The sequence below is a fragment of the Esox lucius genome, chromosome 14 (assembly GCF_011004845.1).
Source record: "Esox lucius isolate fEsoLuc1 chromosome 14, fEsoLuc1.pri, whole genome shotgun sequence".
Classification (NCBI taxonomy): domain Eukaryota; kingdom Metazoa; phylum Chordata; class Actinopteri; order Esociformes; family Esocidae; genus Esox; species Esox lucius.
In genome coordinates, this window is record NC_047582.1 from 34,514,905 (window position 1) to 34,530,587 (window position 15,683).

General features: G+C 42.5%; 3 protein-coding genes across 6 annotated transcripts; all 3 read left to right on the forward strand.

Annotated features, from left to right (window-relative positions):
• Positions 1-2,843: 2,843 nt before the first annotated feature.
• LOC105027081 (microsomal glutathione S-transferase 1) lies at positions 2,844-6,464 on the forward strand. Its single transcript, XM_020053023.3, has 4 exons — positions 2,844-2,950; positions 5,028-5,167; positions 5,487-5,581; positions 6,124-6,464. Exons 2-4 carry the CDS (start codon positions 5,048-5,050, stop codon positions 6,365-6,367), a joined length of 459 nt encoding a protein of 152 aa, XP_019908582.2. The 5' UTR covers positions 2,844-2,950; positions 5,028-5,047; the 3' UTR covers positions 6,368-6,464.
• Positions 6,465-8,177: 1,713 nt separating this feature from the next.
• LOC114840848 (microsomal glutathione S-transferase 1-like) lies at positions 8,178-9,302 on the forward strand. The gene is made up of 4 exons (XM_029125143.2): positions 8,178-8,188; positions 8,292-8,421; positions 8,581-8,588; positions 9,059-9,302. The coding sequence occupies exons 1-4, from the start codon at positions 8,178-8,180 to the stop codon at positions 9,300-9,302; spliced, it is 393 nt and encodes a 130-aa protein (XP_028980976.2).
• A 36-nt stretch (positions 9,303-9,338) lies between these two features.
• On the forward strand, positions 9,339-15,389 carry LOC105027080 (microsomal glutathione S-transferase 1-like). Of its 4 annotated transcripts, XM_034297162.1 has the most exons (5): positions 9,339-9,422; positions 11,905-12,045; positions 13,667-13,806; positions 14,230-14,324; positions 15,063-15,389. In XM_034297162.1, exons 3-5 carry the CDS (start codon positions 13,681-13,683, stop codon positions 15,307-15,309), a joined length of 468 nt encoding a protein of 155 aa, XP_034153053.1. In that variant the 5' UTR covers positions 9,339-9,422; positions 11,905-12,045; positions 13,667-13,680; the 3' UTR covers positions 15,310-15,389. The 4 variants fall into 4 exon arrangements, with proteins under 4 accessions (XP_034153053.1, XP_034153054.1, XP_010897282.2 ...); XM_034297163.1 differs by lacking the exon at positions 11,905-12,045 and having other exon boundaries at positions 9,387-9,422; positions 13,674-13,806; XM_010898980.5 differs by lacking the exon at positions 9,339-9,422 and having other exon boundaries at positions 11,063-12,045.
• Positions 15,390-15,683: the final 294 nt, after the last annotated feature.

A 15,683-nucleotide genomic window follows, 5' to 3' on the forward strand; every position in this document is an offset into this window, starting at 1 on the left:
TCCTGTGCATTAAGAAATTCTAACTTGTTGGGCTGTTTTTGCAGTCACAGTTATAAGACTAGTCCAGGACTAAAACGATCATGCTCAATGGAGATTTTCCTGTTGTTGCAAGATAATGTTCCTGCTCTGTCAAACTGGCTTAAATTAGGATGTATGTACAGTTCCCCTATAAGGGGGGGCTGGAGTGCTGCATTCTGTAGACAATTACCCATCAGCCCACTGCCACATTCCAAACGGTTTAGCAGAGTTAAACTAACAAGGCCTGTGTGAGTGTCACCTGTCATCACCATCAGACACACACACTCACACACACACAGACACGCAGGCTAGCATGTCAAACCAGGAAGAACAAGCCCTGAGGCCAAATAGAGACATCCTGAATCTCCTGTTCTCTGTGTCAGAGACGGACTCCCCGAGCAAGTTCCTCGTACTGTAACTAGATCGTCCACACCATGTCCTAGATGGCACCCTAATGCCTTCAGAGGGCACTACTACGGACCACATCTAGGGAATAAACTGTCATTAGGGTCAGAAGCCTTGAAGACATCTCCAGCACTCTGGCGTTGTCCTGGTTACCTGGTTTTCATGTTGACCAGGGGGTGGGGGGGGTCCAGGGGTTGAGGTAACGAGTTCCGGATGTCTCCGCGATCGTAAAATGTTTGTTACGTAGAGCATTTTCAAAGCACCGCGACTCTCCCCCGGGAAAGACTTCACTCTGCTCTTTCTTCAAGCTGAGATGAAATGTTCCATGTGCCTGCTATTCCTTGCAGAAGAACCTTACACATGACATGTAGTTGATTAGAGCGCTGTGACAGGAAAGGTGTGTGTGTGTGTAACAGACAGACAGACAAGTTGTTTGAGAGGAGAGTGACTGACTTTGCCCAGCTCAGGCTTAGATAAACTCTGTCAACTATTTCAGCTCTGCTCTTTTTGATGGGAGTGACACATGCATGCACACAGACGCGCGCACACACAGTGATCTGAATCCAAATCAAAATGCTAGAAGTCATATTGCACTTCAGAATCCCCGCTGCAGCAAAGGTGGGTTTGAGTGTGTGGTTAGTTGGTGGTGGGGGGGCATTTAGGGCTGGAAACAACTGAATCATTTGAGGGCCTTGTTATGACCCTGAGCCTTTAATTTGTATCTGGTCTTCATTTACATAATTTATGTCTGATCTTGAAAATACGTTAACAGAGGTATACTGTATGTGGTGTGCCTGTCAGCTTGTTTATGTAAAAAAATGCTGACGGATTGAGGTTGGGAACGTTAAACATCAAACATACGTGGGTTTGGTGTTGAAGCATGAACGGCTCAAGAGCTCCGGCTTTAGAGTTAATTAACGGAAATGAATGTAATTACTACAGTCATATGCGATGTACATTTTAGATATATTCAAGTTGAGAAAGCATAAACATCTTAAACAAAATGTTTTCACTACTTTGAACAGTTAAATATATTTATTTATGTTTATTCATACTGTACATGGAAATTTGTTGAATTAATGTAGTCATAGTTGATACAGCAGATTAGGATGTTAGGGGGTTAGGCTTAGGCCTCCCAACCAGGCAAACAAAGGGTTACGGGGTTAGGCTTAGGCCTCCCAACCAGGCAAACAAAGGGTTACGGGGTTAGGCTTAGGCCTCCCAACCAGGCAAACAAAGGGTTACGGGGTTAGGTTTAGGCCTCCCAACCAGGCAAACAAAGGGTTCAGGGGTTAGGCTTAGGCCTCCCAACCAGGCAAACAAAGGGTTACGGGGTTAGGCTTAGGCCTCCCAACCAGGCAAACAAAGGGTTACGGGGTTAGGCTTAGGCCTCCCAACCAGGCAAACAAAGGGTTACGGGGTTAGGTTTAGGCCTCCCAACCAGGCAAACAAAGGGTTACAGGGTTAGGCTTAGGCCTCCCAACCAGGCAAACAAAGGGTTACAGGGTTAGGCTTAGGCCTCCCAACCAGGCAAACAAAGGGTTACAGGGTTAGGCTTAGGCCTCCCAACCAGGCAAACAAAGGGTTACAGGGTTAGGCTTAGGCCTCCCAACCAGGCAAACAAAGGGTTACAGGGTTAGGCTTAGGCCTTCGAACAAGGCTGTTATTAAATCTATTTAATTTTTAACTGCATCAGTAAAACAATTTCCAAATTCCACACGCATATGTGTTGTAGATTAATGTTGTCCTCCAATAATGTCATGCAATTCTAGATTACATTTATATCAGAACCTACAGCTAATTGGGTGACTGTTCTGCTTTCTCCAACTGACATTGAAGAATTTTTAATTGTTATTGTATTTGGTATTTGGGAGTTAGCTGTTAGTGGTAGTTTCCCCATAATTGTAAAATTATTTTAATGTTTTTAAGAGAATCTCACTGTCGTTTTAAACTTTTTAACATCAATACGTTAATTGTGAACGTTAACCTGGCTGTTGGTAGTTAGACACCTTGACATATTTTATTTATCATGAAATCAAGAACATTAGAGATAACATCCAGATCTGCCTACCGGATCTGCAACTATGTGGTATTTGAATTGACTCCAATAAAATTAGCTGTGTTGTGTTCACAGGAGAGTCACGGTGAGTCAGCAGAAAAGAAACACTATTTTCCCTCCAACAGGTCAAGACTAAAGAAAGAGATCTACTGAGACAAAGCAAGCTAGCACCTTCTGCCTACCTGCAAATGAAGAATCCACTCATACAATGAAGCATACACACACACGTACATACATCAGTGCTTACTGCAGGCACTTGAAATACTTGAAAAATACTTTTCCACTGGTGGAATGTGTGACAGTTTTGTTTGCCCTCGCCTGCACAACACCATGTCATGTGACCTTGTTTCAAGAGTCCCAGAATTCCCTGGTGCCGTGTCATTCGAGCTGTGTTCTAACCTGGTTCAGAGTGCAGTAGTTTGCTCCTCCTGGATATACCCTATGCAGTAACGGACATACTAAAAACTGGTAAGAATATTAAGAGACACTAAACAAATTCATGCACATGTTTAATGACATAATATAGTGGGGAGTGTTGAGATAAATGAAGTTTAAATAATGCTGATTTAATAACCATGTATTTTTATGTTTTTGTTTTATTAAATTGTGTGCTGCAGTCAAATTAGGAAAATGATTGAATACAATAACTTTCTATGTGTAAAACCCATACATTCTGTTGTAATTTGCACACCTTATCTCTGGGAAGAATAGGTCAAAAAACCGCCTTTTGTCTCACACTCACTCCGACTTTTCTCCTGTCTTGGTTAGAGAGACAGGATGAGAACCCAGCAATTAACATATAGAAGAAATCTTCTGTCTCCAGCCCCCTGATGTTCTAGTCTAGGTTAGGACAATAAAATGCTAATTCCGGTAACCTTGTTAAGATTTCACATCTGTATGCAAGAACCTATTGATCTGCGACTGAAAATAACCCCAAATGGGAAGAGTTTAGAGCATGCCTTTCTTCATTGGACAGCAAAACCAAAGATATTCGTCCAACATGTCACCATGCCAACGAAGAGCCAATAAGGATGGGTTTTACTCACAAGAGTGAAAAGTAACCGCCCCTGTGGCGGGAGAAAACAAAACCAATGGTTAATTTTGATTCAGGGCGAATATTTGTGGAAGCTTGAGGGTTAAAACAAGTATTTGACCGGTGCAGCATATTTCATGTATTTTGACTTACCATTTTCTATTAATAAATCTACTTTGTTAATTTTCATTCGGACCGAAGCCTCGTCCTTCTTCTGAGATTCTGATACACGTAAATTCTTAATAGTAGTGACAGTAAAAATGTGTTTTCATTCTGAATCCAATATTTTGACGAAATATTGGCTTCCTTTTTCATTAGGCCTCTGTTATAAATGTGTCAGTTACAATGCAAGTGTAAAAGGTACTGCTAAACTGCTATGTCCGTGAAATGGTGGGATTCTTGAATTGATTTAGAAACATTAAGTAGCTTAAAGAAACTACACATTGTTTCCAGATTTCTGTGAAAAAGTATTTGTGTGTAGTATGTGTAGGTTTCCTTCCAAAAATATGGCAATTAAGAACGGTGAATAAAAATGAAATGTTTCTGCCTAGGAATGGCCTGGGCATACGCCCAAAAAGATAATTGTGAGGGTGTGTATCAGTAAAAGAAGTAGGTATGTAATCAGACCACTGATTGGCCAGCTCATTCATCACTAGACTGCTGATTGGTCATTTCAAACTACTCAGAATGACATGATCTCCTTTAAGCCTAGGTTTCCTATGATCACTCAAACAGACAGTATTCCAATAGCCTGACGACTCCAGCTGACTCTGCTGCATTATCGGTTGCTAGAGAATTTCAGTCTGAAACTCCTTCGATTACAGTCATTCAAGGTGAGGGCAGAATGAGGGATGTTGTACACATCAATCAGAATACCAAAGCCAATTATGAATTTTTTTTAATTGCTTTGGCAGTCTTTTGTTATGGCTCTGGCCCAACTCATCAGTTTCTGGGCCCAATCACATGGGACCTATTGGTTTCTGGGCCCGATCACACAAGACCTAATGGTTTCAGGGCCCAATTGAATTGTATGGTTTTTGTGAAGGACTCCTCAGGAGGGTTTGAGATCCAGATTCTTTCATCAGGTAGGTATTTGGATCCAGACTCTTTACGAAGAAGAAAGAAATGTCTTTGAGTGGAGATTAGTGATTTTTTCCTTCCAATAACGGAATGATATAAAAGGAAATTGAAAGGGTTATAAAAGGATACTAAACTTAACTGTTGGAAAATGTGTTTTGTTTAAATGTATTATTTGTTAAATGTTGCACAACATTTCCGAAATAAATGAAATAATTTTAATCCACATAATTCAATTCAAATGATTATATTTCTGCCTTAAAAAAACTGGCTTCAAATTGAAACCCTATATTTGAATATTACTTAAGTTTTTGCGGTATTCCTCACCAATCCATTCGGGCTAGTATAAATATATGTGGTATTCTTCACCAGTCCATTCAGACTAGTAGAAAAGACACAAGGTGTTCCTTACTGTGGCCTCTCTTCCTCATCCAGGTTGATAACGCATAAACAAAATGGCTTCCTCCATGATGGACAGCGAGGTGTTCCTGGCCTTCTCCACGTACGCCACCATCGTCATCCTCAAGATGATGCTCATGTCCCCATTAACGGCCTACTTCCGCTTTACACGCAAGGTAGAGTTTGGAATGTGCAGCTCAACCCAAGGGATCATTCATTAACCTTCTTCACATGTAGACCTTTCTGGAGACTTCTAGCATATGACGCTGCATCTTCATTTTGATTATCCTGTTACACGTCCTGAACAAAATGTATAAAGCACCTAAACCACCAACAATTTCAAAATTCTGTTCCATTTCCCTACTGTTGCAATACAGCCTCTGTTGACTTAACTTTGACAAGTAACTCAACTTAAGATAAACATTACTCAATAGTTTTTTACTACATACTGACACTTAGGCCTAACTAACTGAATCCCCACCTCTCCTCACAAAGTCTTTTGCGAATAGTGAGGATACAGCAATGGCCAAGAGTCCAGAGCTGAGGAAGAAGATGCTGGTTGCTAACCCAGATGTGGAACGTGTGAGAAGGTAAAGCCAAACCAGAGAGTTTGACAGAGAAACCATCCACATGTTGACCCCAACACACCATTTGGGCACAGTTAGAGTCTTAGCGTTTTCGAAAATACCCAATATCACCAGAACACAACCTTACATAGGCAAATTTATCCTCTGGAACTAGTTACAGTTATCCAAAAAGATCTCCAACCTATCGGCTACTTCAAAATTGTCCATGCAAATACTCTCCACATAGAATTTAGACTCCCCTGTCCACAGCTGCTGTTGATAGCTGAAATATCAGGTGGCTATGTCAGGACAACCTTACAAAGTAACATTTGTGACCTTTGTGTGTATTTCCCAAGTGTGTTTCTTTGTTCCCTTATCACTTTATTTTTTAGAATGTATTTATGGTAACATATTTTCCCTGGATCATTGAACATTCTACACTTCAAATGATTTGCTTATATGTAGTGACCAGAACTATAGGTCCTGGTCAGGTCACATGATCAGGGAGAAAAACTCCTGGTGCCTCTCATTATTATTTTTATAATCCGCTTCTTTCCCTGACCCAGGTGCCACCAGAACGACCTGGAGAACATTGTTCCGTTTGTCGTGATCGGTCTGCTGTATGCCCTGACGGGACCAGACCTCTCCTCCGCTCTGCTCCACTTCCGGGTGTTTGTTGGTTCCAGACTCTGCCACACGGTGGCCTACCTCCTGCCCCTGCCCCAGCCCAGCAGAGCTCTGGCCTGGTTGGTGGGCATGATTGTCACCTTCTCCATGGCATACCAGGTGTTCAGAACAGCCCAGCTCTGAAGATCCTCTGATCAACAACTCAGATTCACTGATTTGAATTTCTTCTGACACTTCTCGACTCAATCCCTCTCTGAAAAAATAAACGAATGCAACACCATGCTGTTTCTCACGGATACCCATTATGGGCTAATACTTCAGACTTACTTCATAGTTTGATTTTGATGCACATATTAATTTGCACCATTGGAACTGTTCCATTGATTCAATTGGTTTGGACAGTTCTAGAAGACTAAATCAAGTGCAGCTCAAGTATCTCTATAGTAATGGCCAGGTGTAATGTCTAAAGAAAGTATTTTTGATTTGTGACACAGGAACAAGCCGTTATATAACAAGATATCATGGCATATTGAGCATTTTCAGGGTAGAAAAGGAATTTGCTGTTCAATATTTTATATGGTTACCTGGCTTTGCTTTGTAGGACAGAGTTGTCTGATGTGCATTTGAACCAATGAAATATGACATATACAGACCAGTTCAGGGCCTACACCACTGTTTTTATATCTTACACATGCTGGGCCTGTAATGTAATGTTCATGGGTGTTTGCTCAAATGAGTTGGGAATGAAAGTTGAATAAACTTGCAAACAAAATGCTATTTGTTAAGCTGAATCGGAATAGGCGTATGATGAAATAATACCAGAATATGTTGATAATTGGCTCACGGTACCAGAATATGGTGATAATGGAGACCCCCCCCCCATAGGTGTAATACGTGTGGATAACCTTTGAAAAATCGAAGGGGGAGGAGTCTTAAACAAATCAACGAGAAAACTCAGAAGGGCGATGCACAGCAAAGGAAAATGAAATATTCATGAAGGTCACTGCAAACTCAAAATAACAATAAATTCAAACAAAAAAAGTTGGGTCTCTAAGCAGGGGGATATAACTATAACAAGACAGCAAACACGCGACGGCAGTTGTAATTTATACGCCTGAAAGATACCTCCCGCATGACCCTTTTAACAATGTTGACCATTGGTGAAGCATGGGTTCATTCTGCCTTTGAATTTGCGCACACTTTGACCGTGTCATGTGGCCTTCGTATGTGTCCCATAATTCAACAGCAGCACCGAGGTTCAGGCAAACGAAGGACACTGCTGCCGCCACACTTCTGTTCTTTTCGATTACAGAAAAGGACTGGTAAGAATTATTGTTCCACTCGCATGTACGTTTTTATGCTGTTTTAAGACCGTGCCACGCCAACCAAGTGCTTGTGACTGTCGTGGCGCGGTGAGTCAGTAAACATGATGTTCCTGTACTTTCGTAACTGTGATTTTTTTTTTTATTGGTCAGTCCATGATTTCGTTCAATTTCAAACTGCATTATGTAGCGGGTAGTGTGCAGGCTAAATCTATAGCCCGTGCTTTGCTGCAACGACAGTGAAAGGGCGGCGTTCTACACTCGATAATATTCTGAATCCAAGTAGTAGACGAAGCCAACTATCTTTCCTCATACAGCGAGTTACGGCAAAGCTGGTGGGAGGAGTGTATTAATTCCACTAAACATGGTCTAAGGTTTCAGATGCAACACATTTGGTCAAACAGTGTTTCTACGGGACAAATACAATGTAGTCAATTGAATTCAATAACGTTTTCGTTCTTCAGCAAAACAAAAAGACCACGCATGTACGGTGGAATGGCAAACCTTGCATTGCGGCTCGTTATTTGCTAACATTGATGAATGAAAATGTATTTGCAGCTAATAGAGTTGCATTTGGTGGATTCTGGAGTTGGTGTATTGAAGGAACCCTGCTGTGGTCCCAGATGTTTTAGCTCAAACACTGTTATATTAAATAGTTGCTTGGGCCCAGAATGTGGACAGAGTCAGTGTCTATATTGGCCGTCTTGTATTCTGTGTCTTAGAATATCAATCGTCAGGAAGTCTCCTTGTCAGTCAGGGGATGACCGGGCCGAATGACTCTTCAGTGCGGAGGATGATACTTCCTCCGTGGCGGACAGCAAGGCGTTCCTGGCCTTCTCCACCTATGCCACCATCGTCATCCTCAAGATGATGCTCCTGGCCCCGGTGGCGTGGTACTTCTGCTTTACACACAAGGTTTGGGTTTACACAAACAAATGTGAAATATAATTAATGGTCATAAAAAAAATTACAAATGTTGCTTGTGCCAAGGAAGTCAGACGCAGAGTTGAAATGAGGAAAAATATGGTTTTAACCCTCTTAATACACCAAAGGTTGGCATTTACTGCTGTGCAGGTTAAAATGTGACCTGGGTAATGAGTGGCAATAAGCCAGGGATTGTGAACGCATTAACAAGCATGTCTTCATGCAAGTGCTTCGCTAACATTGAGAAGTGGATGATGCCGAGACGGCGGAGGGGAAGTGGATGATGCCGAGACGGCAGAGGATGTGGAACGTGTTCGCAGGTTATACCCACCCTCAGCTATTGTCCCAGCCTCACTTTAGTCCCAGTCTCACTTTAGTCCTCGGCCCCAGTTTCCTAGTTGCACTTCAGACACAGCTCCAGTCCCTCACCTAATTATGTATGAGTAGAGGCGTCTGATTTCAGTACGTACATTTCCCATATTTTCTCCTTTCCTCAATTACTTTTTTTTTTTTTTTTAGAAGAAGGGAACTATGGCCTTATAGTCAGGAAACAAGGTCAGGAACACTGAAACAGATTAATGCTATTCTTACATCCATGTCTCTGTCTGTCTGTCTCTCTGTTCCCCAGGTGCCACCAGAACGACCTGGAGAACATTGTTCCGTTTGTTGTGATCGGTCTGCTGTATGCCCTGACGGGACCAGACCTCTCCACCGCTCTGCTCCACTTCCGGGTGTTTGTTGGTTCCAGACTCTGCCACACGGTGGCCTACCTCCTCCCCCTGCCCCAGCCCAGCAGAGCTCTGGCCTGGTTGGTGGGCATGATTGTCACCTTCTCCATGGCATACCAGGTGTTCAGAACAGCCCACCTCTGAGGAACAACAACCTGAGTCAAACCGTGAATCCCAGACCAGCTATGTGTCCCTGCCAATTTGCTTGGAGGACCCTCCAAGTAATATTGCTGACTAAATTCAGAGGGTGACTTCCAGAGAGTGGTGAGGGGATCAATGAACCCATCAACTTTGGGAAATACTTGTGAATGAAGAATGATGCGATTCATGTTCTACTTTTAACTAATAGAATAAGCATAACATTAAAATGGACACATCCCCCCTGTTGTTTTATGGGACATTAACCTCAATAACACTTAACATATACTCACCTAAAGGATTGTTAGGAACACCTGTTACATTTTTCATTAATGCAATTATCTAATCAACCAATCACATGGCAGTTGCTTCAATGCATTTAGGGGTGTGGTCCTGGTCAAGACAATCTCCTGAAGTCCAAACTGAATGTCAGAATGGGAAAGAAAGGTGATTTAAGCAATTTTGAGCTTGGCATGGTTGTTGGTGCAACCTACAAATAGGAAAAAGAGGCTACAATTTGCACGAGCTCACCGAAATTGGACAGTTGAAGACTGGAAGAATGTTGCCTGGTCTGATGAGTCTCGATTTATGTTGAGACATTCAGATGGTAGAGTCAGAATTTGGCGTAAACAGAATGAGAACATGGATCCATCATGCCTTGTCACCACTGTGCAGGCTGGTGGTGGTGGTGTAATGGTGTGGTGGATGTTTCCTTGGCACACTTTAGGCCCCTTAGTGCCAATTGGGCATCGTTTAAATGCCACGGCCTACCTGAGCATTGTTTCTGACCATGTCCATCCCTTTATGACCACCATGTATCCATCCTCTGATGGCTACTTCCAGCAGGATAATGCACCATGTCACAAAGCTCGAATCATTTCAAATTGGTTTCTTGAACATGACAATGAGTTCACTGTACTGAAATGGCCCCCACAGTCACCAGATCTCAACCCAATAGAGCATCTTTGGGATGTGGTGGGACGGGAGCTTTGTGCCCTGGATGTGCATCCAACAAATCTCCATCAACTGCAAGATGCTATCCTATCAATATGGGCCAACATTTCTAAAGAATGCTTTCGGCACCTTGTTGAATTTATGCCACGTAGAATTAAGGCAGTTCTGAAGGTGAAAAGGGGTCAAACACAGTTAGTATGGTGTTCCTAATAATCCTTTAGGTGAGTGTAATTTAGGAGATATTTCAAGTCTCCGTCAGACTAGAGGTCTTCCTTTGGGATTTTGCTTTTAACTTAATTACTACGTAGATGTCGCATGCCATGTCACAATAATTTCATTGTTCTTAATCATGCATGTTATTCAGTGCACTTGATAAATAAGACTTTGAACTCAACATGTACAGTAGGCTGCTAAATCAGGAGTTTCCGTGTTTCAGAATAATCCACTGATCATTTTACCCATGTTTACATTATTATTCTTTTTTTGGGGGGCTTTTGTGGATTAAGGGGTTGAGAGTATACCGCGCTTTATTAGTATATTACTGTGACTGGCGTTTAGAGAAGTTTATTGTTAGATGGTATTCTTAAAATACATCACTGTTGACCCCCTGAGAGGCCTTTTCCTGCACAACACGGAGGACTACTGAGAATTGTTTTTATTTTTTAATAAAGGGTTTGAGGCGTTAGGTTTATCTTTTTGTTTGCTACTGTGAAAAGACTAATACACAATTTTTTAGCCATGTTTATAAACCATTTTTTATATATATATATATATATATATATTTTTTTTTTTTTTTTTTCTTTCTAAAAAGCACTGTTTAATTATGCAGTAAACATTTCAGCAAACATTTGTAACTTGCACTTTTTGCAGAAACATGTAAGCAGAGCCAGCCAAGAAGAGCATGTGAGTGAGTGAGCCTGTCACTCAGGAGCTCGGGTACTGAATCTGTCCTGGGATAAAACATATTAGGGTGGCTAATTTGGCTGGCTACAAGCTTCAGGAGCTAGATAGAGTAAGGAAAAAGAAAACCAGTTTATGGTTGTGTTGCGATGGACACTAACCGACATGACTAACATAATTGCTTGAAGGTTTAACTCCTTTTTGATACGTGCTTTCCTCTCACCTTGGAAGAGTAGTTTAGAGTGAGGGGAACAAACCATATTTCTCTCTCCCAACTAATCCGCTTGATTGAACTTTGTGCAGAAATACGTTTATGCGAAAAACTAACAGCCAACATATTATGTTGATTGACAAATGTCTCAGTAATACAGATTATTCCCACCACCAATGTTCGAAGAGTTGTACACAGAATATTAGGATGTTACACCTCTACACTTCCATGTGGCTTAGAGGTCAGAGCAGCGGTCTGTACACACACTGAGTTCATCGACAGCCGGGGCTATGCCATTACTGCTCTTTTTTTCAGCACCGAGTGTAGTTTATGTTCATGGTGCGTTGGACGAACTGCAGAGCATTGGCCACTTCTCACAACTGTGCTATGTCTGTAAACCATATTTTATTTTTATAACAATAACATTAAGTGGTGTTTGGTTGTTTAGCTATAACTGAAAATCCTGAGTGTTACATGAATACAAATGTACTTGTTACACGGTGAAACTGGAGGAAATGGATGCATTTTTGCATTGCACCGCAGGTTGCGTAAGCCTGGCAGAATTCCAGATATCTTTAACTGCACCTTGGAACAAGCCATCCTCTAAGCCAGTTCGGCACATTCTCCCTTCCTGCTGGTTGGTTTTTGTCATTGGGGCAATCCAAAGGAGAAGTTTTGGAAAAGGTATGACATTTTGTTCAGCTCAATAATACCTTAAATCAATGTACATCTGCAAAAGTTGTCGTGCATTTTTAGACTGATGATTGCCTGCGAAATGAGGTCCGTCTTGAATAACTTGTGACATTCAATCTAAAGCGTTGCTGGAGATTTTGCTTAAGGAGAAATGCTGTTCTTAAGGTTTGTGCTTGCAGTTGGAAATGTCTGTAGTGGTTGTTGTTTATGGGTTGTTGTTTTACTTTGCTGGGCCTTTGGCCAAGTAAATGGGGCACAAAGAGAATGTGTTGCTCCTGGACTAAATGAAGGAACATGAAAATAAAAGCACATGCTCATTGTAAAATTTGCATGGTTCTTTGATGGAAAGACAATTGACTATTTCATGTAATGTAAGCAGGATGTAAATGGAAAAATGTTGTGGTTAAACAGCCAGATTAACTGTACAGTTTCTATCACTTGAACCTATGGGCCAAACAGGATTTATCAGGGACGCATAGACAACATTTGGCCTTTCAGGGACAATTCATAGGCTATCAGTTACGCCTGCAGGCATTTGACATAAGAAACTGTAATTTTAAACAGTAACGTTCAAAAATCGCCATACTGGATGGGTTTTGCAGCCATAATGTCAAGTGATAAAACATACCATGAAGGCTAATTGTGAAACTGTTTCCACTAAGTGGTATTTTATGCAGTGACTTGGGATGTTTTCATATCAAATCTGTAACCTTGTCCATGTTGTGTGGATCGTTTCAGTGTGTGGGCGGCAAAGTATGTGGGTTTTTCTGGCTTTTTTTATTGGCCGATGAAGTAATCATGAATAGGCACCAAAAATACAAACCAATTTAGTCGAAGACAACAGACTATTGTTCAGTGTAAGAAAAAAATAGAGGCATCAACAACGCCTGTTCACTCGACTTCATGCTGACATTAACCCTGTCTGTCCTCCTTTTAAAAACAAATCACCTCGTTACCAGCAATGCAATTGCCTGACTAGAATAGTCCACCATACCATACCATGTTCTTCCGCTTATCCGGGGCCGGGTCGCGGGGGCAGCAGTCTAAGCAGGGATGCCCAGACTTCCCTCTCCCCAGACACTTCCTCCAGCTCTTCCGGGGGGACACCGAGGCGTTCCCAGGCCAGCCAGTCCCTCCAGCGTGTCCTAGGTCTTCCCCGGGGTCTCCTCCCGGTGGGACGGGACCGGAACACCTTCCCAGGAAGGCGAAACAGATGCCCAAGCCACCTCAGCTGACTCCTCTCGATGTGGAGGAGCAGCGGCTCTACTCTGAGCTCCTCCCGGGTGACCGAGCTTCTCACCCTATCTCTAAGGGATCGCCCAGCCACCCTGCGGAGAAAGCTCATTTCAGCCGCCTGTATCCGGGATCTTGTCCTTTCGGTCATGACCCAAAGCTCATGCAATAATCAATCGGCATCAAACACTTACTGGTGATATCATAAACATATTAACCCCCGTACACAGTTTTATATTGTGCAAAAACATACTCAAGGACAATCTGTTGCGGGGCTGATCTGTCAAAAGACAAATTATAAGGGAGGAAATCAGAATGGTTTCATTTACACAGATAAAAACAAACATACTTGTTGTTCTGTTGTTTTCTCTGGTGTGAGGTTACAGCGCGGGAATGGCAGAGCTAACCCATATGATTGACAGCGAGGTGTTCCTGGCCTTTTCTACCTACGCCACCATCGTCATCCTCAAGATGATTCTCATGTCCCCTGTAACATCCTACTTCAGACTCACCAGGAAGGTACACAAAGCTCATGCCTGTGCCTGCAACAGGAAGTCATTTGTAACTAACCTTTCATCAGGTGTCGCTCCAGCTCAGATGCCCGGGGGTGGTTCCTCATTCCTAATTTTTTTTGGGCTCCATGTTTAAAAGATGTTGGGGAATCAATAAAACGAACATGTCTAAAACGAACATGTCTAAAACGAACTCGGCTTGACAGTTTCTTTGAGGTAAATGACGCCATCAATGTTAGTTGGAAGTGCTTTCGAGTTTAATGATGCTGACTCTTGCTGGGAGAGATGTAAAAAACAACAACAACAAAAACTGCTTATCGTGAAAAATGACATTGCGGGCCTTCAGATGCAACACCACGTTAGCGGAATTTCACACATACGATTTTCGGTCAAACTATACCTTTAACCCCCTCCTACTTACTCCCTGCAGGCCTTTGCCAACCAAGAAGACACCAGCCTGGCCCTGTCTCATGAAGACCACAAGAAACTGGTCCGGGTTGATCCTGACGTGGAGCGAGTCCGAAGGTGTCCTATAAGATCGACTGACATCATTGAGGAAGTTTCTCCCATAAACCAATGAATATGGTGCACATTGCACAAGTATTGGTCATTTTCCTGGCTCTGTCTGGGGTGAACATATGTGCAATTTAACTGACACTAATCCTAACAGCTACCCTGTGGGGCGCCGCATATCCTCCACATTCAAGGAGGCTTCCTTTCAACATAAGTTAGTGTACTACAACATAAGTGCCCTGGTCATATGGTGTAACTGCTAGATTACCTAGCCCCGATTAATGAGCCCCCTCGGTATACTGACAAACAGTAGTTAACTAGCAGGAAAAATAGCATTGCATTTAAACCAATTCTCTCAGTCAAAGAGCTGCCAGCCAACTAACTGGGTGGAGGGTTAGGGTTAGGGTATATATAAAGAATATGCTGTGCATTCAGTGATTTGCATTGGGTGTAAAATCTTATTTAGTTTTTTCATTTTTGCTATGATGCCAAAGCCACTCTGCACTTTTAGACACTGTATTTGCTATAGAGCAACCACATACTGCGTTCATATAAAACGCAAAACAATAAAAAGTCCTTATTTTAAAAAAATTACTTTTAATTTCACAATGGGGCAATACAAATTGTTGTTGAATTAATAATATAAAATACAGATTTTTGAATTGCTCATGAACTCTGTTCTTTATTCAGGTGCCACCAGATTAATGCTATTCTTACATCCATGTCTCTGTCTGTCTCTCTGTTCCCCAGGTGCCACCAGAACGACCTGGAGAACATTGTTCCGTTTGTCGTGATCGGTCTGCTGTATGCCCTTACGGGACCAGACCTCTCCTCCGCTCTGCTCCACTTCCGGGTGTTTGTTGGTTCCAGACTCTGCCACACGGTGGCCTACCTCCTCCCCCTGCCCCAGCCCAGCAGAGCTCTGGCCTGGACAACTGGGCTGGCCGCGACCGGCTCTATGGCCTGTAGGGTTCTGAGGACATCCCTTTATCTGTAGGAAGGACAGAGAGTTAACACACACACACACACACACACATGCAGGACAAAGAGTTAACACACACACATGCAGGACAGAGAGTTAACACACACACACACACACATGCAGGACAGAGAGTTAACACACACACACACACACATGCAGGACAGAGAGTTAACACACACACACACACACATGCAGGACAGAGAGTTAACACACACACACACATGCAGGACAGAGAGTTAACACACACACACACACACACACACACATGCAGGACAGAGAGTTAACACACACACACACACACACACACACACACACATGCAGGACAGAGAGTTAACACACACACACATGCAGGACAGAGAGTTAACACACACACACACATGCAGGACAGA